The sequence below is a fragment of the Oryza sativa genome, chromosome 1 (genome assembly GCF_034140825.1).
Source record: "Oryza sativa Japonica Group chromosome 1, ASM3414082v1".
NCBI lineage: Eukaryota > Viridiplantae > Streptophyta > Magnoliopsida > Poales > Poaceae > Oryza > Oryza sativa.
This window is the reverse complement of record NC_089035.1, coordinates 61,158-84,371: the sequence shown is the minus strand read 5'-3', so window position 1 is coordinate 84,371 and position 23,214 is coordinate 61,158. Positions and strand designations below refer to the sequence as shown.

Here is a 23,214-nt window from a genome sequence, read left to right as displayed (position 1 = left end):
ACCGCCATCTCCCGCCCAAGAGATTTTCACCAAGAGAGGGAAGAGAGCTACCTCAATAGTATTATTATATTTTCGTTATTCATGTCATGGCTGATTTAAGACCAAGCTACACAAGCCATGATGATATGCAAAAGAAACTCAATGTTCCTTCTCTAAATAGTTGAGTACTCTAGTTAGTACTTCTATGGCATGGCATGGAATAGATGAAACATCATCATCAATCAAATATAAAAGGACCCAATAAGGTGTCGACATGCAAAGTCATCGATATTTAGTATATGTTGCTGCTTTGTTCTCTCCACTCATCATATCAATTTATATTTTAAGGTGTAGATCTGATATTAACTTACTATTAATATATAGATCATAGTTACAATCAGTACGGGTTAGGTCAGGATTTGTAGGTAGCCTCCCCTTGAACGAGTATGCCTTTGCAGCAAGTTTCCTCATCATAAAACCTTTTAGCAAGAATGAAGAGCCGCCTCTGCTGTAGTGATGTGGCTCTGCATGAATGCAAGCAGAGTCAGCTGGAGACAGTATTATTATACTCCATCCGTCTCTAATATAAGAGATTTTAACATTTTACTTACAATTTTACTTATATTGTTTGATCATTTGTCTTATTAAAAAAATATTATTATTATTTTGATTTACTTTAATATCCAAAGTATTTTAAGCACAACTTTCGTTTTTTATATTTGTACAAATTTTTTTAATAAGACGAGTGGTCAAACAGTGCAAATAAAATGTCAAAATACTTTATATTAGGGAATGGAGGGAAGGGAGTACTTATTACCCACGCTGTTCTGAATGGAGCCAAAAACTGATATAACAACGAACGAACGAACGGATCTCGACGTATTAAAACAAGAGCAGAGTAAAAATAAAATTATTAAAACAAGTGATTGTTATCGCTGTCTCCGACGCCTTTGCGCCTTGCTAATTTATACCAGCAAAATGGCTAATTTATACCAGCAAAATGGCAACATGAAATGATCCCGCGACAGCAAGCTACTATTGCTAATGAAACCGAACACCGGATACTTTGTTCTCCTCATTCCTGCGTTGGTTTTCGCCTTTTTTGGCAGTCACGGATTTCTGTTAAGATCCAACAGCAGCACGTATGCATCGCACACAACTGAACTGTTGGATTGCTTACAAATATAATCATGCACGCACACTCTTTTGCCGTTCGCGGCCAAATTCTAGTACACTGACCTACAGTCATCAAAAAGACAAAATGGCAGTTCAGGAAAACTAGATCCAATAATTAATGTTTTTTACTAACCTATGATCAACCAGCTACAACTCCAAGCATCTCCTCCAAGTCCCAAGGCAGGTCCTTTTGCAATGGTTTCAGTTAAATCCAAACATACACTCCAAACAAAAAGCTTAACATCAACTCTTATTCTACTACTGAATCTGCCGATTCAGCGGCACCCTGGTACCGATCCAGCAGCCTCCAACACGACATCTCCATCGAGTGACCGACCAATACCCAACAGCCCTCCTAAATCAAGACAACCAAACACAGAAAAAAAAGAAAGAAAAAAACACAAGCACAAAAAGGAAAAGAAATGCTGACATACCGCCAACACGCATATACACCAGTTTGTGCTGTAAAAACTAATATCAAGATTCTAACAATAACCCAATACAGTGGACGAGTGTATTACATCCACAGAAGCACAACCCCAAATCAAGATCAAAACCGAACAGAGGCAATAATCTGTGGGTGTTTAAATCTTATCAAGAGCACATCATAAACCCTTACCTCTTCTACAGGCAGGCAGCTCTTAGACTTAACTGAAAAACCTCCCCTCAGATATACTCCAACAGCGACCGCCTATGAAAAACCTGCACAGGTTTTCCAATGACACCACCAATCACAGCAAGTAAAGCACCAATATCTCTTTGCAGAGGCAGTGCTTAGTAACTAAACCAACACAAATTCAAAGTCACAAAAGAAAGACACAAGGAATGCTACTTTTCAAAGATATGCTTCTTATCTCTGGAACTATCAAGGGTAAAAGGTTGCTCGGACTTTATCAACAATTTCCTCACCAGTCACTTACATTGGCCTCTCGGATGGACCCTGTTTCTCAGAAAAAAAAAAGGAAAAAAGGAACAAAAAGAAAACAGAAGGGAAAGAAAAACAATGAATACCAGGATATATACTCAATTACACACACATATACTATCTTTGTTTAGAAATACACATTAATTTTAGATGGACTGATCAGAATTAAGCAGCAGGGAAGATAGTAAACAAGAACCACAGGGCAAGTCTCTGCATTAATCAAAATACAAAGTAAAATGGACTGGTTACGTGTTCTAAGATTTAAATACGTATTAAGCTATAGATCTTTTCAACCATTACTGATGCAGACATAATGCAAATCATACGCATAACAAATACAGGGAGCATGTCAACTTAATCAAAGGATGTTTACATGTAGAAACATCTTTGGATCATTGCACTAGCCAAAGCATGCCAATTGAAATGTATCACAGCCTACAAGAGAAGTGGTTTATATAGCCTTGTATAATGGACTTTACTTGAGTACGGAAAAGTGTGACCTCCCTTGTATCTTCAATTGACACCCCAGAATGAGCTCCAACTCTTCATGGAACCACAAGCCTGCAACGACAAATATATGGTTGGTTTGACCTCACAGTACTAAATCACCTCACAAGCTCCAGCGTTACATCTAGAAGTTTACTCCACAGAAAAAATCTCCATCTGAAGAGTTAATGAGTACATTTTTATAGATCAGATGAACACTTCGATCAGCACTCAAGTTCTCCATGTTCTTCATATCCTGCAAATAAAACTCCTAAATCAGAAAGGAAGATAACAAACACCAATTCATCTATCTGCATCCACTGATCAAGTAGATCCTGTGATCAGCCAACTCAATGATATAGCAACCATCAAGTAAACACTCTGGTTAATATCATATAGCAGACTCTTCAGTGCCCACAAATGCACCATCAACTCCAGGTTCATGTAGCCCATTAAGGCCAGCAACAATAGGTTTATCTTGTTTGTCTTGTGCAAGAAATGGGTCCTCAAGGCGTGGTGCAGAGGACATATCAGTTTCATGAACGACCTGCTTGGCTTCCTGGATACCCTGATCAGCTTCTGAGAAATCATTTGGCACCTTAACTCCAGTATCATGGTTGATGCCATGAACATCTGAACTAGCTGCTAACTGGTTATGCTTCCTACGAGGAGAGTCCTCGCTCTGAACTTTCCTTCTATCTGAAGACAAGGTATCATCAAGGAGACAATCATCCTTCCTAGACTTGGAACCCTCTTCTGATTTCTTTGATTTATGCTGATCAGTGGTATCTCCATGATACTTTTCCCTTGAATGCCTTGAACTTCTATGGGATCTTGAAGATGAATGACGGGAACATCTATCTCTAGAATGTCTTGATTCATCCTCTCTGTATTTTCTGTCCTTACGAGAAGAATCATCCCTGTCATGACTCTTGTCTGTTTTCCTATTTGTATCATGATTTTGTTTTTCATGATCACCATTTCCTAGGCTTCTCTTCTCAGATTTTGATCCCACAGAATCCAAATCCCTTCTGTCCTCCTCAATATGATCCTCATCCTTCCTCTCATGACACTCCAAAGCAGCATCATGTTTAGATCTCTTGGAATTACTATTCAGCATTTCATCTTCTGATGCGGATGAACTCCTTTTATGAGCAACAGAAGACACATCTAGTTTCTTATCTTCCATTGGATCCTTTAGATACTTTTCATCTTTGTCACCTCTATTGCCTCTATCAGATCTCCTTTTTTTATCCTCCATCTCAGATTTTTTGCTGTCCTTTTTATCACTGTTGCGATTCTTCTCTTGAGATCTGGATCTAGAACGCCTACTACGGCGAGAAGAATGATGGTCACGAGTTGGCGACAATTTGCTTCCTTTGTGCTGTCCTGGTGACCTTGAACCAGCTCGAGCTGACCTCCGTGATTTCGAAGGGCTTAAACTTTCTTCTCTGTGTCGCTTGGGTGACCGAGAATCAGATCTGGAGGACTTCTTATGCCTTGGACTTATACTTCTACTTCTGTTTCTTCTTGAGCTAGATGAATAGTGGTCACGAGATCGGTCGCTCTCTCTTCTCCCAGACCTGCCATACTTGTCTCTATCATCCCGATAAGATCGATCACTACCATACTTTGAGTGGTAAGATCTTGATGGTGATCGTGATCTACGCCCTCGTGTGTGTCTAACCGGCGGAGAGTATGATCTAGACCGCCTGCTCCGGCGGTACTTGATAGGTGATCTTGACCGAGATTTCGATCTACGGGCAGAAGGTGATGGCGACCTATAAAATAGGCATACTAGTCAGTGTCCATCTTGCAATATGTATAAAGTAAAAAATTGAAGTATTTTTTCTTTTTTCTTTTTGTTCAAAGTAGGGGCATGTCTAAGGTTAAAAATGTGACAGGTGAAAATTTCATGCTCCCATGCAGTTAATGAGTCATGTTGCTCATCGCAAAAAAAAAAGTCATGTTGCTGAAAGTTGACATGCCGAGACATCTCCCATTCTCTTATGAATGCTTCACTTTGAATATTGATACAAGAAAACCACACATACATATATACAAAAAAAATGTGAAATATATATGGAATAACAGAACCACATTGTTGAAAACTAAAGCCACCACTTCAAAATAAAGCACAACTTTCTAATCGCATGTGCCCCATCAATCACCTCTAGTACGAAAAAAAAAACATAGCAAGATTTTCTGCACATAAGTAAATATATTATCTAATTTCATTTCCTACAATTGAAGCTGATAAGAACCATGAGGGATGAGAACACAGTCTCTGTCACCTAAATCTTACGAGCAAATGACCATAATTTGTTACAATATGAGGAGAAAAAAAAAATCTAATCAACAAATACTAAAAGCATACCGTAGCAGTTCAGGTAAAATTAAAGAAGAATCAAGCACTACCTTGACTTCCCTCTGGCATCCTTCTCTTCGACAGTTTCCCCACCAAAGCCCTCCGCTTTCAACTTCCTGCTTATCTCAGCAGCCCTTGCAGCTGCTGCTTCAGTGGCGGATTTCATGGTGGCTGCGCGCGCAGCAGCCTGTTGAGCTGCTATTGTCTGCTGCATTATCAGAGCCTGCTGGAATTGCATCTGTTGCAACTGAACAGCTTGCTGCATCATCATGGGCAGATTGCTATTTGCCAAATTAGTTTTGGGAGGGAGGGATTTGGCCATCTCAACATTCAAGGGGCGACCACCAACATCCATGTTGTTGAGTGCCAGCGCTGCAGTTGCTTCTTCTTGTTTGGAGTATTCTACATAGGCAATATGTTTTGAGTCTGTGATGGTGCAATCAACCACTTTGCCACAGTATCCAAATAGCTGCTTAATATGATCCACCGTAAGAAGTGGGCTTAGGTTGCTAATCTGAACCATTTTCTTCAGAACATCACCTTTATCAGTTTTATCTGTTGAACCTACAACAATGGAACGTGCAACGTAAGCAATGTATCCTTTGGCAAAAAAGAAACACTGTTTAAGTTCTTCAGTATTACATATTAGGCCCTTCAAATACCATTGTTTTCTCATTTTGTCTCGGCTACAAATTTAATGTTTTCTAGAAAGATCTAAGATGACTGAATAGCGACAAATATGCACAGTATCAAAGCTATTTTCAGAAGCACTCTCGGTGACAAAAGTATGGAGGGTGTATTAATGATAAAAAAAACTCAGATTCGTTTAATCTGCTCAGAAAGTGTATGATTTGTTTTCATCCATAGCAATTATACAGGCATTTAGCTAGCTTCAGCAAAACAACAGAAATATTGATGCAATTAAACTGAAGTTCCATATAGAGTTTGTAGTAGTAAAGATGACTAAGATAGTAAAAATCAAGAGCAACAGCATAGAAACTGAAACCAATGCAAATATGCGAGGCAGACTATACACTCATAACCCTAGAGCATCTAGGGACAAGAAAACAGCATCCCTTAAAGGTTGAGGGATTACCTGAAGCCTCCCCTCCTGCAGCCTTGGAATCAGCCTGCATCTGCGCAGCATGTGCCTGCAGTGCCTGTGCAGCCATGATGGCCTGAGCAGCAGCCATGGCAGCAGCAGATGGTGCCATGGGCGCCTGGCTGAGCGCACCGACAGATGTAGTGGCAGCCAGCACGGACATGAGCAGCTGCTGTGGCGGGTGGTTGAGCTTGCTACAGTCTGTGGCCTTGGTGCACTTGCCGTTGATGTGCTCCCGGCAAATCTCCCCAAGCGAGGCACCAACACCAGGCAGCACAACCCCACCAGAGGCACCAGTAGACGCAGCAGGGAGGAGGCCGAGAAGGCTGGGGAAGGCAGCCGAGAGGGCGCCAGCGTAGTTTGGCATGTTGGGCATGGTCTGGTTGACCATGTTGGGGTAGGCGGAGGAGACAGCCGGAAGCGTGGGCGGGAAGGTGGAGGTGACGACGGTGGCGGCAGTGTTGGATGCGCTGAAGAAGACGGGGAAGGGGCTCCCCATGACGGGCGACCCGTCGAGGTCGACGTGGACCATGTAGTTACCGCGCTTAGGGACGACGTAGGTGACGGCGTAGGAGCCATCGCCGTTGTCCTTGACTGCACCTTCGAGGTCGTCGCCGCCGACGCCAGCTGCCGGGGAGACGCGGACGCGGACGCGCGCGCCGCCGGTTGGGACCCTGCGCGAGTCCCGGTCCTTGGAGACGACGGTGAAGGTGGCGGGGGCACCAGCGGAACCACCAGCGATGCCGGGGCCGGCGGCGGAGGACTTGGAGGGGTCGACTGGACCGGGAGGGGCATGGGGGCGGTCGTCGTCGTCGTCGTCTGCGTCGGAGTAGGCGTCCCGAGAGGCTTGGGCCGGGGAAGAGGGGCGGTGGAGGTCGTCGTCCTGGTCGGGGTCGTCGGCGGCGGATGCGGAGAGGGCCTTGAAGGTGGCGTCGAAGGCGGCCTTGGCGGCGGCGGCGGTCTCGGCCTCGGACTTGAGCTTGGCCTCCTCGGCCTGGCGCACCCAGATGGGCTTGGGAGCCGCCATGCGAGGAGAGGGAGATCGACGGGGCTAGGGTTTGGTTTCGGCTTGGAGCCTGGAGGAGGAGGATTCGATTCGATTCGATTGTGGGGAGGAGAGGGGAGGTGAGCAGCAGCAGCTTCTCAAATCCCAAATCTCTCAACAAGAGGGCAAGGGAAAGGGACTTGTTTCTCGTGTTGTTGGGCCGTACCAGGACCAGGACCAGGCCCAGGCCTAAGCCTACGCCCACTATTCGTTGTTGGATTAAGTTTACCAAATTTATCCTTAAACCGAAATACCATATATAACGGGAACCGCCTGTGTATCACTCGGGTGATTTTTGAGAGATTTTTTCTTCCCTTGGATTTGCATCCAACGGACTATAAAATAAACATATGTAATTTTAGTTATATAGGACTGTAATTTTATATTTTAGTTTCAAATGTCTTAATGTTTTAACCGTTAAAGAAATCAATTTTTATTTAGAAAAGAACCGGGCCTAAGCATCCAACACACGGCCTTATCCATGCATGCAGCCCCACCAATTCTTGCATAAATCTTGGCCCACATATGGTGCGACTAAAAAAACGTGAAATGCCTAAGAAAAAATCACACGATAGACGTGTAGCAAAATCATATATAACGGGTCCCTCAATATACAAAACAGGATCGTCCGAGGTTCTAAGGCAGTATTATGCCCGGTTTTAGCTAACATGTCAAAGCTGAGTCAATGTGGGACTCATGGGACCCACATGTCAGCGGCTAACGCCCACAAATCACCACCTAGGAATAGCAAATTTCCAAGCGACCCCATGGTACAAGGCTACAAGCTTTGACGACGAGCCCTGATCCACTAATGAAGCTTGCTCTACGCCTCTACCATGAAACCTCCTAGAAGATAGCTCGGATTCCACTAAATTACCTCTTTCCATACAGAGGTCAGGAAAACCTTCACAAACTTCTCGCGGCTCACCGCACGCTTGGGAACTCACTGGGCGACGTCTTGCCGTCTAGAAGACTTAACCCCCAAGAGTAACAAACGCAATCGAATACTTGCTTGCTATGAACTCAAGTGTTCAAAGATTAGAGTGAAGCTCACTAGCTCTTAACTTTTCTTCTCAACCTCTCTCTCAGCACCAAATCCCTTCTCTTATCAAACCTTTTTTCAAATCTCACTCACAAAGAGTTCTACCACAACGGTATGATATTGGAGAATGACTCTTTGGTTTTGGATGAATCTGAGCTTGTCCAAAGTCAGCAAGCATGGATGGAGGGGGTTAGCCATTACACACAAGTATGTGCAGTCCCCAAAGTATCTAGGTCTCGGGCCCGAAGTCTCCTAAACACCTCGAAAACTAGCCATCATGCACAAGTAAGTACAGAGGCCAGAATCTCCTAGATTTGGCCCAGAGTCTTTGGGAAGCCTTTTCGGGTGCCTGGAGGTTCTATTCCAGAGTCTCCTGTAATGTAAGCCCCGGCTTGCACAAGTTTGGAGTCTCTTGGTCTCGACCCGGAGTCTCATGACCACTTGACAATACCTGAAGAAAAAACCATAACTTCTTGCTTCGGACTCAGTTTCCAATGATTTTGGACTCTATGGAAAGCTTATTGAAAGGGCTACCCAACCCCACCAAGAACAAAGCTTTTAAACCACTCATAGGATAGACTAAAACTTGGATTTCTTTATATGGTAGCACTTCCATAGGTCACTTTGAATACTAAGACATAAACAAACACATCAACGTTGCATTCCTCTTAATAGTACAACATTCCTATACTCAAATGCAAATAGAAAAACTATACCAATACAAATGCCTTCACTTCATCTTGTTTCTTTACTTCAAGGGTTGCCAACGTCAAAGTCATTTCACCTTCAGGACTATTCTCCTACAACTCAATAAACGTATTAGTCCCAAATCAATTATACCCTTGCCTTGATCAGTGCCCTTAATAATAAAAAAACAAATCACATCTTATGATCTTTGGCATTACATTTTTCATTTTTCAAATGATTGACGCAGATAATTCGTAGCTTCGAATGGTTTCACATGGTCCATCACGACAATGTCTTCACTCACTCCTCTCCATCGGAATTGGTTTGTCGGTGCCAAGCCCCTTGCTTGCCCTTCGCCACCTCATGGTCCATCGTAGCCGAGTTTCACTTGAGCTTCACCGTCTTGCCATAGGTAACTACTTCATATTACACATCTTCAATCTCTTCTCTTTGGTTCTCATCAACCAATAACATCCATCCTCTAGCTTCTCACACCATCTTCATTTTTATCAACTTCAACAATGGGGTTTACTCCTTCAACATGTCCACCAACTCATGATGGGATCTCCTCAAGCGTTATCATCGTCAACATTTGATTCTTGTTGATTCCCAATATATGAGGTGTCATATTTCTTGTCATAAATCCACAACCTTATCACTTGAATCTCACATGTCAACCATCAACCTTTTTTTTCTGATGCTAAAACATAACGTATCATCACAAACTCATAGCAAAGGTTAATTCCAACAACCTTGTCATTAATCACCAAAACTCATCCTAACACGAGGTTAGAGGACTTGATCTTTTACTCATTTCTTCCCAATCCCCCTCCAGGGCAGTGACGCATGGCTGGTTGTTGCATTTCCTCGGTGTAGCGAGGATGGAGGTAGTGGGGGACGGGGCAGGAGCGGAGGACAATAGGGGCAGCCGGTCCTCCTCCATGCAGAAGCGTGGGCGGGGCATCGGCGGTAGTGGAGGGGTGGAGATGGTGGCGTAGGGGCGAACAGGGACGACATCGCGGATCTACAAGGTGAGGGCATCAACGTCGCCTCCCCGGCCATAGACACGCTCCCATCCCTTGACCCCGCATTCACCTCCATCTCCCCACCAACGTGGATGCCAATGCCACTGGGGTGACAAAGCGACGGTCGCAACAGCAACAACAGCTCAACAATGGCTTCAACCTGGGAACCTGGGTGTCTTCGATGTGGGCATCAACTATAGGAGCATGCGACATCTTCTTCGGCTCTATCGCGGCTGAGGAAGCCACTGTCTTCTCCGATTCTGTCACGGCGTGGTGTATGGTGAGGCCATAAGTAATTTGGGAGGAGGGGTTGTTGGGGGCGATGGATGTGTGGAGCACGAAGGAGGGCCCACCAGTGGCGGATGCGGCAAGGGCGGCTTCCTCCTCAGGGGTAGGGAGCAAGGATGGCTTGTGGGAGCGTTGGTTGAGGAAGTGGCCAGAGTTCTTGAGCGGCATGATTACGGTCGACGCAGCCTCGGTGGCTAAAGAGGGATGATACGTGGGTCCCACTGTATTTTTTTATTTTTAACCGAACATTAACAGGTATGTGGGTCCCATAGTTTGTTTCTAACTTTAAGTGCCATGTCAGCCGAAACCGTAGTCCATACCATTTTGGGACCTTATTTGCACCGTTATTACGGTTGAGGGACGAATTTTAGACTCTATGACTGTTAACGACCAAATTTGGTAATATCAGTATCGGAGATGAAGATTTGATTAAAGCGAGATCGAAGATGAAGATTGTCGCGGAAACAGAGTAAGAATCAGCTGAAGTCCGGATCGGCTACGATTGGATCGGCTGAGTTGGAGTCAGACTTGGTTAGGTGATGCAGCCGATTCCGACAATACGACTTGGTGTACGACATCGGGTTGGGTTGAGGTGCTTCAAGATGATTGCCACGCATGGATAGAGTCCTGGGAAGGCAATTGTATCTATTAATTAGGACATTTTATGTAATTTCCTTAGAAATATGCTTGGGCAAAAGTCTGCCCTAAAGACTTGTGGTATCTTAGAGTTTGTTAGAGATAAGAGTCGTGTCCGGTATGGACATATTTTGTAATTCTCGGGTATAAATAGGCCCGAAACTCATGTAATCAATTAACCACACACGTTCAATACAATTTCGGCGCATCGCCACCTTTTTGCTTTAGTTTTATTTCGACGAGTTCTTGCTTTCGGGTTGAGCTGCATCAGTTTTGATCTTCAACAAGAGGTAAAACTTGTTATGATGGCTTGTGTTCTCGGGATTAGTGCTTCCATCTTTATGATACTCTAATCTTGTTTACGTAATTCGTCGAGTTATCATATATCGTACATAATCTCTAGCAATATCGCTATCTAACCTACAATCGGCTAACATCTGTTAGTAGAGGGCAGCCGATTAGGTTAGATTTTGATGTTGATTTAGATTATATAAGATATCTACCACTCTATGAAACTTCCAGCGGCTTGATTGTCTAGATATTGTTCTTCTTTTCATACTTAATGCTGCATTAGTTGAGTTTGATCTATTAAGTCGTGCTTAGAATATCAATCTCTAGCCTGCCTTCTGGTTGCCGATTAGGGTAGTATCGAAGTTTCAACCGATCTTATCTGATTTAACCATATTCGCTCTATATGCTTCAGTGACATGTTAAATCCGCCCTTTATGTCAAGATCTTATTGCATTTAAGTATATTAAGGTTTTGTTTGATATATTATACTTGTTTTAATATCCTGATATAGAGTAGTATCGGAGTATTAGCCGATACATGCTAGATCTATATGATCGGCTATGCTATAAACATATATAGTCCTGTTATTAATATATATTTCGATCCAAGTGATTTATATTGTCTCGGCATGGCGACCGATCTATCCCAATCACTTGATTTAAATATATATCGATATAAGAACTATATATTGGTAATATCTACAGCCGATCGAGTAGGTTTAGTTCTTTATTATCTATTTATAGTCGCCGATCAATTCACATATGACATCGGCTCAAAGATAAATGATATGTCATCGGCACTTAGCCGATCGGCTATCATTTATAGATTTAACCGCGATCTGTTTGTTTCTATTTCTTGTTGATTGCAGGATCAAATCAACTGGCACGCTAACACACCCGAAGGCGAGCTTTGGGCCTGCACTGGAGTTAAGCAGATCTCCCAGGCCTCGTGTTTTACGTCAACAGTGACAAATTTGAGGAACCAAAATAAACTTATTTCTTCGATGTTAATTAGTAGTTGCAAGGGACTAGCCGACGCTCCATTAAGGGTGTGTTTGGTTCCTAGTCAAGGTTGGATAGAATATGACGGTCCATATTTTGCTAAATATGGAATATGGTGATCCAGTTTTTTGGTGGAGTGGATATGTCGATCCAATTTTTTTGTTTGGTTTTAAGGATGAAGTTGGATTTGGTGATCTTTTTTTTTGTTGGGAGAGTAGGATGGATGAATGGTTCCAATCACTCTTTCATTAAAGGTGGTGAGTATACCCCTCTTCAAATTCACCTAACCCAAAAAACAGTACTTCCTCCGTTTCAGGTTATAAGACTTTCTAGTATTGCCCATATTTATAATGATGTTAATGAATCTTTCAAAAATGAGAAAGAAATAAGAGAAAATTTGATCCATAGCACAGGAAAAAACTCGGTACCAAAAAATAGCACAACAAATTTACCACTTCGACCAGAAGCATAGGGCACCAATTTTCTTGCGATTTATAACACTCCCGTCACATTTGCCATCCAAACATGTGAGTTGATATGAAAAAAAAAGACTCATTTGCCCTTCTTCCCCAAGCAAGAGGGCAATGGAGCTCAGACCAACGGCTCCCTCATGCTCCCCCCGCGTCGCCCACGTGCAGGCCACACGGTGGGCGAACCCCGCCGTCGCTGCCGCCCCCACTCCCCCCTCCCCCTTCCTCGCCACCGCCGGAGCTCACCGCCGGCAAAGCCGACTGGTGAGCGGGGATGGCGGCGGTGGGGCCTTCTCCCGGCGTTGGTGAGTGGTGGCAGCGAGGTCTCCCGGCTAGGAGGTGGTAGATCCGGTGCCGCCGTCGCTGGATCTAGCAAGGCCCTCCGACTTCGGCGGTGGAGGGGCCGCTGCGGCGCGAGGCGACGGTGACTCCAGCGCGCGCGGGCGGCGGAGGACAGTGCTCGGGTTGACACGTTGAGGCGTCGGGGCCAGCCGGGGCCTCCACCGTCGGCTCCGGTGGACGGCGAGACGCGTCGGGGCCAGCCGGGGTCTCCACCGTCGGCTTCTCCGCCAGCCACCGAATCCCCTTCGTCCATGCTCCCAACATCGCCACCAGCTCCGTCTCCGCCCATCGGGTCATTGGCCTCGGCATCACTTCTAACAACGACGACAGCCTCACGGGTGGCTCGACCGCGTGCAGCTGCGAAGCAAGGCAACTTGGTTGACGGCGGCGGCAGTGGCGGCGACTGCTTGCGAGGTGCGGCGTGGCGACGACGGCTATGGCTGGAGGGTGGTTCGACCGTGCACGGTTGGTCCATGCGATGGCTGCGAGGCACAGTGAGGCGACGACGGCGGCTCCTTGCTCGACCGCGCATGGCGTAGCTGCTCCGCAGAGGGCCTGACGCGACGAGATGACATGGTCTAAAGGTAAATTAGTCCGAGGATATTTTTTTCTACTCCAAACTAACACCGTTAGCTTAAAATATAACGGAAGTACTATGTATCGAAGGAAAATTGGTCCCTGTGCTTCTGGTCGAAGTGAAAAATTTATTGTGCTATTTTTTGTGGTACCGGTTTTTTTTCCTGTGCTATGGATTGAATTTTCTCAGGAAATAAAAGCGGAAAGGAGAAAAACGGAAAAAAGGAAAAAAAAATTGGTCCCGCCCGCCGACCGCCGCCGCGCCCCCTCTCCCGCCCGCCGCCCGCCGCCGCGCCCCCTCTCCCGCCGCCCGCCGGCCGCGCGCCTCCTCTCCCGCCCGCCGGCCGCGCGCCTCCTCTCCTGCCGGCCGCCGCCCCGCCTCTCCCGCCCGCCGGCCGCCGCCGCGACTCCTCTCCCGCCGCCTGCTCCAGATCCGGTCATCGTCGTCTCGGTCGTCGTTGTCGTCGTCCCGGTCTTCGTCGTAGTCGTCTCCTGCCGGGTCGTCATCGTCGGGGCGGCGGGTTACGGGCCCACGGCTCTCCTCAGTGCCTCTCTCCTCGGGGCGTCCGTTCAGCCATGGCGCCGCCGCCGCCGCATCGACCCTACAAGCGCCCCGCCATCTCCGACCAGCAGCGCCGCCGCGACCTCGCCCTCCAGGCCCAGTCTGCCCGCCGCGCTGACGCCCAGGCGCGCGCCCGCAGCCTCGCCAACTCCCTTCTGTCCCCGTCCTCTGCCGCTGCCGACACAGCAGTGGAGGGCGACAGCGAGCGCGATCATGAGCCCACCGTCGCCGAGGCCGCTTCCAAGCTTCGCGGCTCCGATGCGCGCCGCTGGTTCGCCCGCCAGATCATGCTCCCGGAGTGGATGGCTGACGCTCCTCCCCACCTCGCCACCGACTGGTTGCTACCTTCCCCTCCCTCTCCCAACTCCTTCTCTTTACTACTACGCATTTCAATTCGAGTACCCCTGTTATGTTAGTTATGATTCTTAACCTGCAAATTTCACTTTTACTGCTTATTAAACTGTATGTAGTATACTACTACTACTACAAGTTTCAACAAAGGATCGGCCTCAACAATTCTTCTCTATGTGTAGGCATGTTTTTGCCAGACCTGCCGGGAAACGGTGCTTGGTCGTCTCTTGCAACGGCATCACCATTAGCAGGCTCCGAAATGGATCCATTCTCCACCGATTCCCTTCCGCTCTTCCAAATGGATCAAAGAGAGACATCTCCGGACCAGCAAGTTCCTATTCCATCCTTGATTGCATCTTTCATGAGGTGCTACCACCTGATCCATCCTTCTTGACCTGCCTTTTCTTTCTTTCGTTTTTGGCTTGTTCATTCATAACGTTGTCGTCTCTCTTGTGCTGCAGCCTGATGAAACATATTACATCATTGATATGATCTGTTGGAGAGGCTACTCCTTGTACGACTGCACCGCTGAGTTTAGGTTCTTTTGGGTGAATTCTAAGCTCATGGAGACCACTGCTGGTGATCCTCCATCAACGTACCATCGCTACAGATTCAGTGCTGTCCCTATATACGAGTGCACGCTTCAGGGTCTTCAAGCAGCATACTCAGGAAGCACACCATATGTGAAAGATGGCTTGCTGTTTTACAACAAGTAACTTCTCTTTCTACCTTTGATGATGTCTTCTTTGTTAGACATGCCCTCATATCTGCTAACTGCCTTTACAGTTTACATCACTGCATTGACTAACTGTTTGTTGTCTTTTCTCTTAAAAGGCATGCACATTATCTAGCTGGTATCACACCCCTTGCACTGGTCTGGAAAGATGAGGCTTGTAGTCAATATGTTATTGACACAGATAGCAAGGGACAAGTCCCAAGTGAGCAGCATGTATGTTTCATTCTTTCAATGTTTGCTTCATGTTGCAGCTAGCAAGATAATTATTTTGCCGATAGAACTCCATTTTGGGGCATTTTGTTTCTCTTTACAAAAGGGCATCATATTTAATAATTATCATCTTCAATACTCTCAGACGAAGATGTTGTCAACTCTGATGCCCTGCTACTACTTCTGTTCCCCAATACAAAACTTCTCACGTGCCTTGTTTCTTCCTGTACAATCAGATTGTGCTGGATCTGCAAGAGGATGGAAAGCTTACTACTTCTGATGATCCTCCAGTTGTCTTTGGTAGCTTGGACAATGAATTCATTCAGAAGGTACTGTTGTGTAATGCAGCCTACATTAAAAAAAGTGATAATTACATAGGATTATATGCTTTCATGGTTCCCCGATTTTTAAGGGTGGAAATCTGCATCAGAGTACCTTCCACATGGTGCTCCAAGCTTTTAGTTGTTGATATGAAACCAATGAATGGTTATGTTGATTGTATACCCTATCTGGAAGTGTTACAATGCTATGCTTATAAAGTAACGTGCTTATCCTGATTAGGCACCAGAAGTGCCTTCCTGCACTGTGATTTCAGTCCTTGCCTGAACCTGTTTGAAGCATTAACTTACTGTTACATGGCTGTACAGTCAAACCTGCGGCCAGGGAATCTTCTTCGCTTTGCTGTCAAAGATGAAAGAGTGAAACTTGTGGATGGAAAGATGGAGATTAGTGAGCTTCAATTTGTTGGAAAGCCGAATCGTGCTCGTGCTTTTGCTGACAGCCACTCGAAAGTAAGTGGCCACTTGAGAATGCATTTTTGCTGAGAAAATATCATCTCATTCATGCCTTGTAGCCAATGGTTTGATCGCCTTTTGTATGTTCAGGCTTTGTTCCAGTACGCTGCTAGGCATGCTCCTCTGAGAATTGAGGATCTCGTTGCCTCGATTCAGTCAAACAATATGGAGCTTGAATCTACGGATGTTGAAATGCAAGGTTGATGGGAGGGAATTAATGATTCGTCATCAGATCAGACAAGGAGGATACATGTGCTAATTTTACTGGATTCAGTAAGACATGGACGGTCTTTATGCAGGAAAAGGAACAAATGTAAAGTAGTAGTATATGCATCTGAAATTGTTGTTCCAGGTTTGGATGGAATGGGAGCATGATAGTATTAGCTTGATTGGGACTATTACACATTTATTTACACCCCAGATTGTCTTGCCTTAAACCTAACCAAACCATTTGCTAACTGTGCTGCTAGCGTACGGTAGAATATTGTTCGGATCAGATTGTATAGTACAAGACATTTCTGGCTAGGTTCAGATGGAGATTTCAGCGAATGATGTGATTGTGTGAAAACCATGATTATCAGGGAGGGGTGCGTTTCCAGGCCTGACAGATATTATCACCTCAAGGCCTGCGGCGGAAGAAAAAAATATACTTGTGATTAATAGAGGTGTTACTGAAGTACTACTAGGAGTGATGTTAATGTGCAGCGCAGCGGCGGAGGGGACGGCAAATTTGCTGAGTGAGAGTGGAGTGAGGCTGACCTGCAGTCTTTGCTGCAGCGGCTTCTTGGTAGACGTCTGTCAAGAAGAGGATCTGGGAGGGGCGGTCCGTGCCCAGAGTCTGCCAGATCTCGTAGTAGCTGCTAACCTCGCGCTTGGCCCTGCAGCATGGGTGCATGCATGCATGGTGAATTGTTTGTTTTGTTGGTGATGGATGGTAAGCCTTACTACCAGCTAAGGTAGGCACCCACCCTATTGTGGTGTCGAAGAATCCGCAGAGGTGGTCGCGGAGATCGCCGTGTGCAGCGGTGTTGGCGAAGATGAGGCGCTGGGCCTCCCTGCTTCCGCTGGAGTAGATGTAGGCCTTGGCACGCCACCGCCGCAGCGCGTCCGCCGCGTCGTCGTACACCTCGCTCCGCAGCTCGCCGCTGTCGAAGCCCCGCCGCCAGATGCGCCCCTGCAGCTGCTTCAGCGCCGTCACCTTCCTGTCCGCGCGAATCATGCTCTCCACGTTCGCCGCCAGGGCCTCCACCACGGCGCCTTCCCCTTCCCCTTCCGCATCCGGCGGAACCGCCACGGCACCGTCGACGCCCTGCGCGAGGTCCTCCTCCACCTGCGCCCGCAGCAGGGCCACGTCAGCGCGCGTCTCCTCGCTGCTGCCGTAAGTGGCGGCCAGGTGGCGGCGGACATTGTCGCGCGCGTAGGGGAAGAGCACGTCCGCCACGAAGGAGATGGGCGTCGTGGTGCCCTCGATGTCCAGCACCACGCGTTGCTGCACCACCATCCATCCATCCATCCATCAATCAACAAATTAAGATAATAATGCTCAACAAATTAGTAAGATCGAAGCAGCTTACTTACTATTGCGCTCAGGTCAGGAAGCTCGGAGGAGGCCATGGCCATGCCTGCTCGGAGTCGGAGGCCATGCTTCTTATTTTTGGCGTGGGATGGGGAGGAGACTACTGGGACAGGATGGCACCACAGCGTCCAAGGCCGGTTGCTGCTGCTGCTGAGAACGGTGGTAGCCTGCTGCATCTGCATCTGCACCTGCATGCTACGCTCCCTGTCGCGGATGGAATGGATGAGTAATATCAGATGAAATTACTACTACTACTACTACTACTACATGTCACCGGAAAGGAAAGGAATGGATAATGGATTGGATATATGGGCGCGCGACTGTGACCACCCAGACACTGACCAACCAACCACACAACGCACCCAGATTTCATCCATTTCATTCTCTCACACCAACCACACGCACTCCCCTTGGAGTCCCCCGATTTCACATCGCATTGATGCCTTCAAAATGCAGCACAATGAATCAAAGCATAATGCTTCGGCCTCATCATTCTCATGGCTGTTCATTTTGTCCCATGCCTGAAAAATTCTAACTTCCACAATAAAAACAGGGTTTTGGACTCTCACCCAAGGAGGTTTTGTTCCGGCGTCCATCCTAGAATGAAATCCTGCTCCGATCCCATGATCCTAGTATGTTGAATCGTTTACATTAGTCAACATTACTAAAAAGACGGCCGATCTGTATATACAAGGGAGGGAAAAGGCACGAAAGGAGAGCATACTTTGGTCTTGTGGATGGATCATCTTGTTGTTGCGATGCAGATCAACACCGGCGCGCAGAAGACGAGCCACGGCCGAAATTCCTTCAATAGCAAATTGAAACGGAGAGAGTGCTGCCAAATGGCCCTCAGACTTCCAGTAAGGCAGCAACATCTATGCAAGAAAAATTATACTGGACACTTCTTTTTGAAAACAAAGAAAGCACAAGCTGCAAACTAAAATATAGAGTAGTACCAAAATCACACCAGGGCTACACTAACTACAAATCCTCATTTATAGTAAGTACATTCTCCGTCCTAAAATATATAGTATACTACTAAGATATCCAATCTGGTCCTAGATTGCTATATTTTGGGATGGAAGAAGTACATAGATTATACCTGAGAGATGTCTCCTCAATCTTAGGTCATCCACCAGCAGTTGCAGCCTGCATTCTTCATCTGACTACAACCCTTTTCCGTTCCTGGCGACAGCTAGCCAAGCTCCTACCAGTAGTCTCCACAGGAGCAAACCCCATCCTTGAAATGGTGGAACCTGCGTGAGTCTCTTACGATGATATCTCTGTTCACAATCTTTGATATCATCTTGATGACAGCATGGCAATCTAGGCACGCAGTCAGATTCTTCATAATCCTGATAGGTGTCCCAGCTGGGGTGTTCATCAGAGCAAATGCAATGGCCAATCTCTCACTGTGGTATTTTAACGACTCCAGCTTTAACTCATGATCCACCATATGCAAGGCACAGGTTATGTCGGGCTTATAGCCTTGTTTATCCATCTCTTTGTATAATCTGTCTAGCTCGTCTTTAATCTCATCTATCATTGGGCTGGTTAGATCATTTGAAGCAAAGCTGTATATCTTTTGCTTGATTTCAACCCAACTGTAACCCGACTCTTTCCTAACCCCTCTGTCTCTCATAATCTTCTTCACGCATGCAGCATCTTCCCACTGACCAGCTCTGGCATATATGTTGGACAATATAACATAGGGTGTTGCATCTGTGGGTTCCATACCGAACAGTTTATCAGCTGCCACTCTAGCTAATTCCTGGTTTCCATGAATTCGACACGAGTGAAGAATGGAGGTCCATATTATTGGATCAGCCTTGAATGGCATCTCAACCAACATTTTCTGAACTTGAGAAAAACAGCCTACCCGACCCAATGTATCTATAACACAAGCATAGTGTTCCTTCCAGGGTGATATACTATATTGGTGTTTCATCAAGTGAAAGTACTTCATGCATTCATCTGCAAGACCATTGTGACTGCATGCTGCTAGAACACTCAAGAAGGTGACTGAATCTGGATTAAAACCACAATGAAGCATGCCTTCAAACATCTTGATGGCATTCTTTGCCTCTCCATAGTGAGCGTAGGCTGAAATAACAGCATTCCACGAGATGGAATTCCTCTCAGGCATCTCATCAAATGTCCGAAGTGCCTCGTCCAAACAGCCACACTTAGCGTACATGTCAACAAGGACACTCCCGGAGAATACACTGGACTTATAGCCTGACCTAATGAGGTACGAGTGCAATTGCCTTCCTAGCCCAATCATTGCGAGGCTTGAGGAAGCCTTGATGATGCTTGAAAACGTTGCCCTGTCAGGCCTTAGACCAGCTCTTCTCATGTCAGAGAACAATTGCAGAGCTTCTTCATGCTGTCCATTCTGCACATACCCAGTGATCAAAGCAGTCCATGAAATGGCAGATTTTTCACTTCTGTTAGAAAAGTTACTCTTTGCAGCATCGAGCATGCCGCATTTTGAGTACATGTCAATCAGCGCATTGCCCAAAAGATCCTCAGAAGCAAGGCCCAGAAGGACCAGCTGAGCATGTATTTGCTTCCCGATGTGCACGTCAGGCAGAGACCCAGCTACGCTTAGCATAGTAGCATAAGGCAACACCTGCCTGTCGAAACCCAGCTTCTGCATCTCCCTGAACAGCCGCAGCACCGTGGCAGCGCACTGGTTCCAAGCATAGGCTGCAATAATCACATTATAGGAGACATTGTCCCGCTCTGGCATCTCATCAAACAGTCTCCTCATGTCATCAAGGCAATCGCATTTGGAGTAGAAATCGAGCAATGAGTTGTTGACAAACACGTTGAGCACTGAGGTGGATCTGAGCACGAGAGCGTGAACCTGATGCCCAAGGAGGAGATGAGCCATACCTGCTGCGACTGTGAGAATACTGGAGAAGGTGAAGTGGGTGGCGGGAATACCAGCGCGGCGCATAGCAGCAAATAGTTGGAGCGCCTGGGTGTGCAGTCCCTCCTTGGAGCAGCCCATCATCATGGCGTTGTATGTGACTGCGTCCTTATCGTGCATCTCCAGAAAGACTCTCCGGGCAGCAGCAAGGAGGCCGTGCTTACAGTAGGCGTCTAGCAGCGTGTTGCAGACGAAAACATGGGTGTCGAGGCCGAACTTGATGGCGAAGGGATGGAGCGACGGGACAGTGCATCCAGGCAGGTTAAGCACGGTGGTGACGGTGACGCGGTCTGGAATGACACCCTCCCCGAGCATAGCGCGGAAGAGCGACAAGGCATCGGAGGTTCGACCAGCAGCGGCGTGCGCCCTCATCATGATTGTCCAGGTGGTGGCGTTGCGATGAGGGGAGGAGAGGAAGAGGTGTTGTGCAGCGGGGAGGTCGCCAGAGCTGGAGTAGGCGGAGAGGATGAGGTTGAGGGAGAAGATGTTCTTGTGGGGCATTTGGTCGAACATGGCGCGGGCGCGGTGAAGGTGGCCGGAGGAGAGGAGGGAGCGGAGGCCGAGGTTGAGCCGGTAGGTGAGGACGTCGAAGCCCGTCTTGACCATGCGGGCGTCGAGCGGCGTGGCGGCACGGGGGAGGGGGAGGGGGAGGGCCGCGGCGGCGACATTGGCGACGACGGTGGCGGTGGTTTTGGAGGGGTGCATCAGAAAGAAAATCGCCAATCGCCACCGACCGACCTCCACCTGGGCCTCGAGCGAGGTGCCTCCTGTCCTGCCCGCCGGCTACTCACCTCCACCTGTTGCCCTGCCGTCTGCCGGAGCGCTGTTGGGCGCCGCCGCCGGTTGTCGAGAGAGGAGGCTTCTTCGTCTGCTACTGCTTCAACCCAACCATGTACTAGTAGCTGTAGGTGGAGTGACCCAGGGGCATTTCGGTCATCAAATGAGAAAAAGAAAAAGAAACCCCAGTAAAGTCAAGGAGTAATCAATTTGGCAATAATAAGGGGAGAGTTTATTTTAACGAAGCCCACGATTCGGATGTAGTAAAAAAAAAGGAAATCAGAGGGGTAATTTGGTCATTTCAGCTTACCGGGCTGTGGGAAATATTGAAGAAAAAATCAAAATGAATTATTAACCCCACAATGCCAAAAAAAACACACACACGTATACACACAAATGAGTCAATGTTGTTAGTGGCATTTTAACAAGACTAAATTACACTAGCGGTTCTTAAACTTGTAAGCATGTTTCATCTAAATCCACGAACTTGTAAAGTGTGTATTAAGATATCTAAACTTGGTTTATTGTATCATCTCGGTCCAAAATCTTATTTGACCGTGGTCCACGTGACCAGCCATATAGATGATGACGTGGCACGTTATTTTTTTCTCCCTTATTCCTCAATCATTTTTCTCTTCTTTGTCGCCGCCGTCGTCGAGGAAGAAGGCTGCATCGGCACCACGCCTGCTGGCGCCGCCTGGGAAGAAGGCTGCTTCAAAGGCACAACACCTGGCGCCGCCGGAGCATACTCCTTCCAAGGAGGAGACGTCGATGGCGTCGCCGGAACGGGCATCGTGGTGCCGTAGCGGCCGCCGGCTTGGGCGCCGCCGGTGGGGCGCAATCCTTTTGGACTGCTGTGACCGTCGGCGGCCCCTCTGGCTTCTTTGGCTGGGTCGACGCGTAGTAATCCACCTCCACCGCCTTCGACGACGGCGACCCTGCGCCACCCTTCGACGGCATAGCCGGCAGGACCTACGCCGCCGGCAGAGACTTGGAAGGATTTGCCTCGACGACTCTCCTCATGCTCAGGTCGAAGCAGCCTGAGACTGTGCTGTTCTCCACCATCTCCCTCACGTAGTCGCGCAGGACCACCACCACCACCACCGTGCCCTGTCGTCCATGGCGGCTGCTCACCGGCTTCCGCCCCGTCACCATATCCAGCAATTAACACCACCCCGAAGCTGAACATGTCGCACTTGTCGCCGCCGTGCCTCGAGCTCAGCGACGACGACGACGCTAGCTCCGGCGCAACGTAGTCTGGTAGGTTGCTCGGTTCAGGCAGAAGCTTGGCTAGCCCGAAATCTAAGAGCTTTGCTTCGTGTTCTTTGTCCAACAGGATGCTTCTTGATTTGATGTTGAGGTGTAGCACCTGAGGTTTGCAGTCATGGTGAAGGTACGCGAGCGCGCGCGCCGTCGCCACCGCGACCATGAACCGCCGTTCCCAGGACAGACCGCCGCCGTCGCCGTCGCTTCTCGCCGGGACCCCACCGGTGAGCTTGTTCCTGGACCAAATTGAGTACCTTCAGGTTGCGGCAATTCGCCATGGTTTCCGGTGGCACGCACAGTTTATCGGGCAGCTCGCTGTCCAGCTGTTGTAGGAGAAGTCGAATCCGGCGAGGAGAACGCAGTTGCCGATGCCCGTCGGGACGCAGCCGGTGAGCGTGTTGTGCGTGAGTGACACGCAGCGGAGGCGGGGGCACTCGCCGAACAGAGTCGCCGGGATCTCGCCGATGGTGAGGAAAAATAAAAAGGGAAAGAGGAAAAAAAACCATATCATCGTCTACGTGGCGTGCCATATAGGCATGACCACGGTCAAACGACGCTTTGGACCAGA

At 47.5% G+C, this 23,214-nt stretch overlaps 4 protein-coding genes across 12 annotated transcripts; 1 reads left to right on the top strand and 3 right to left on the bottom strand.

The window, feature by feature from the left end:
- Positions 1-200: 200 nt before the first annotated feature.
- LOC4326462 (uncharacterized) lies at positions 201-7,114 on the bottom strand. 9 transcript variants are annotated; one of them, XR_001541429.3, is made up of 7 exons: positions 6,031-7,114; positions 4,985-5,498; positions 2,763-4,347; positions 2,560-2,641; positions 1,988-2,095; positions 1,775-1,857; positions 201-503 (listed from the first exon to the last, which is right to left on the bottom strand). XR_001541429.3 is itself a non-coding variant. In XM_015761674.3 (3 exons), the coding sequence occupies exons 1-3, from the start codon at positions 7,061-7,063 to the stop codon at positions 2,958-2,960; spliced, it is 2,937 nt and encodes a 978-aa protein (XP_015617160.1). In that variant the 5' UTR covers positions 7,064-7,114; the 3' UTR covers positions 2,410-2,957. The 9 variants fall into 9 exon arrangements, 1 of the variants encoding a protein (XP_015617160.1); XR_001541435.3 differs by having other exon boundaries at positions 2,065-2,095; XR_001541436.3 differs by having other exon boundaries at positions 2,076-2,095.
- Positions 7,115-13,628: 6,514 nt separating this feature from the next.
- LOC4326461 (uncharacterized) lies at positions 13,629-16,566 on the top strand. Its single transcript, XM_015765345.3, has 7 exons — positions 13,629-14,338; positions 14,535-14,718; positions 14,814-15,064; positions 15,187-15,301; positions 15,535-15,627; positions 15,946-16,089; positions 16,183-16,566. The coding sequence occupies exons 1-7, from the start codon at positions 14,016-14,018 to the stop codon at positions 16,294-16,296; spliced, it is 1,224 nt and encodes a 407-aa protein (XP_015620831.1). The 5' UTR covers positions 13,629-14,015; the 3' UTR covers positions 16,297-16,566.
- On the bottom strand, positions 16,446-21,523 carry LOC4326460 (probable bifunctional methylthioribulose-1-phosphate dehydratase/enolase-phosphatase E1). The gene is made up of 8 exons (XM_015765348.3): positions 20,618-21,523; positions 18,771-20,537; positions 18,393-18,543; positions 18,238-18,297; positions 17,671-17,872; positions 17,061-17,581; positions 16,852-16,970; positions 16,446-16,718 (listed from the first exon to the last, which is right to left on the bottom strand). Exons 4-8 carry the CDS (start codon positions 18,291-18,293, stop codon positions 16,621-16,623), a joined length of 996 nt encoding a protein of 331 aa, XP_015620834.1. The 5' UTR covers positions 18,294-18,297; positions 18,393-18,543; positions 18,771-20,537; positions 20,618-21,523; the 3' UTR covers positions 16,446-16,620.
- On the bottom strand, positions 18,876-21,523 carry LOC107277360 (putative pentatricopeptide repeat-containing protein At2g01510). The gene has a single exon (XM_026027333.2). The coding sequence runs from the start codon at positions 21,306-21,308 to the stop codon at positions 18,876-18,878; it is 2,433 nt and encodes an 810-aa protein (XP_025883118.1). The 5' UTR covers positions 21,309-21,523.
- Positions 21,524-23,214: the final 1,691 nt, after the last annotated feature.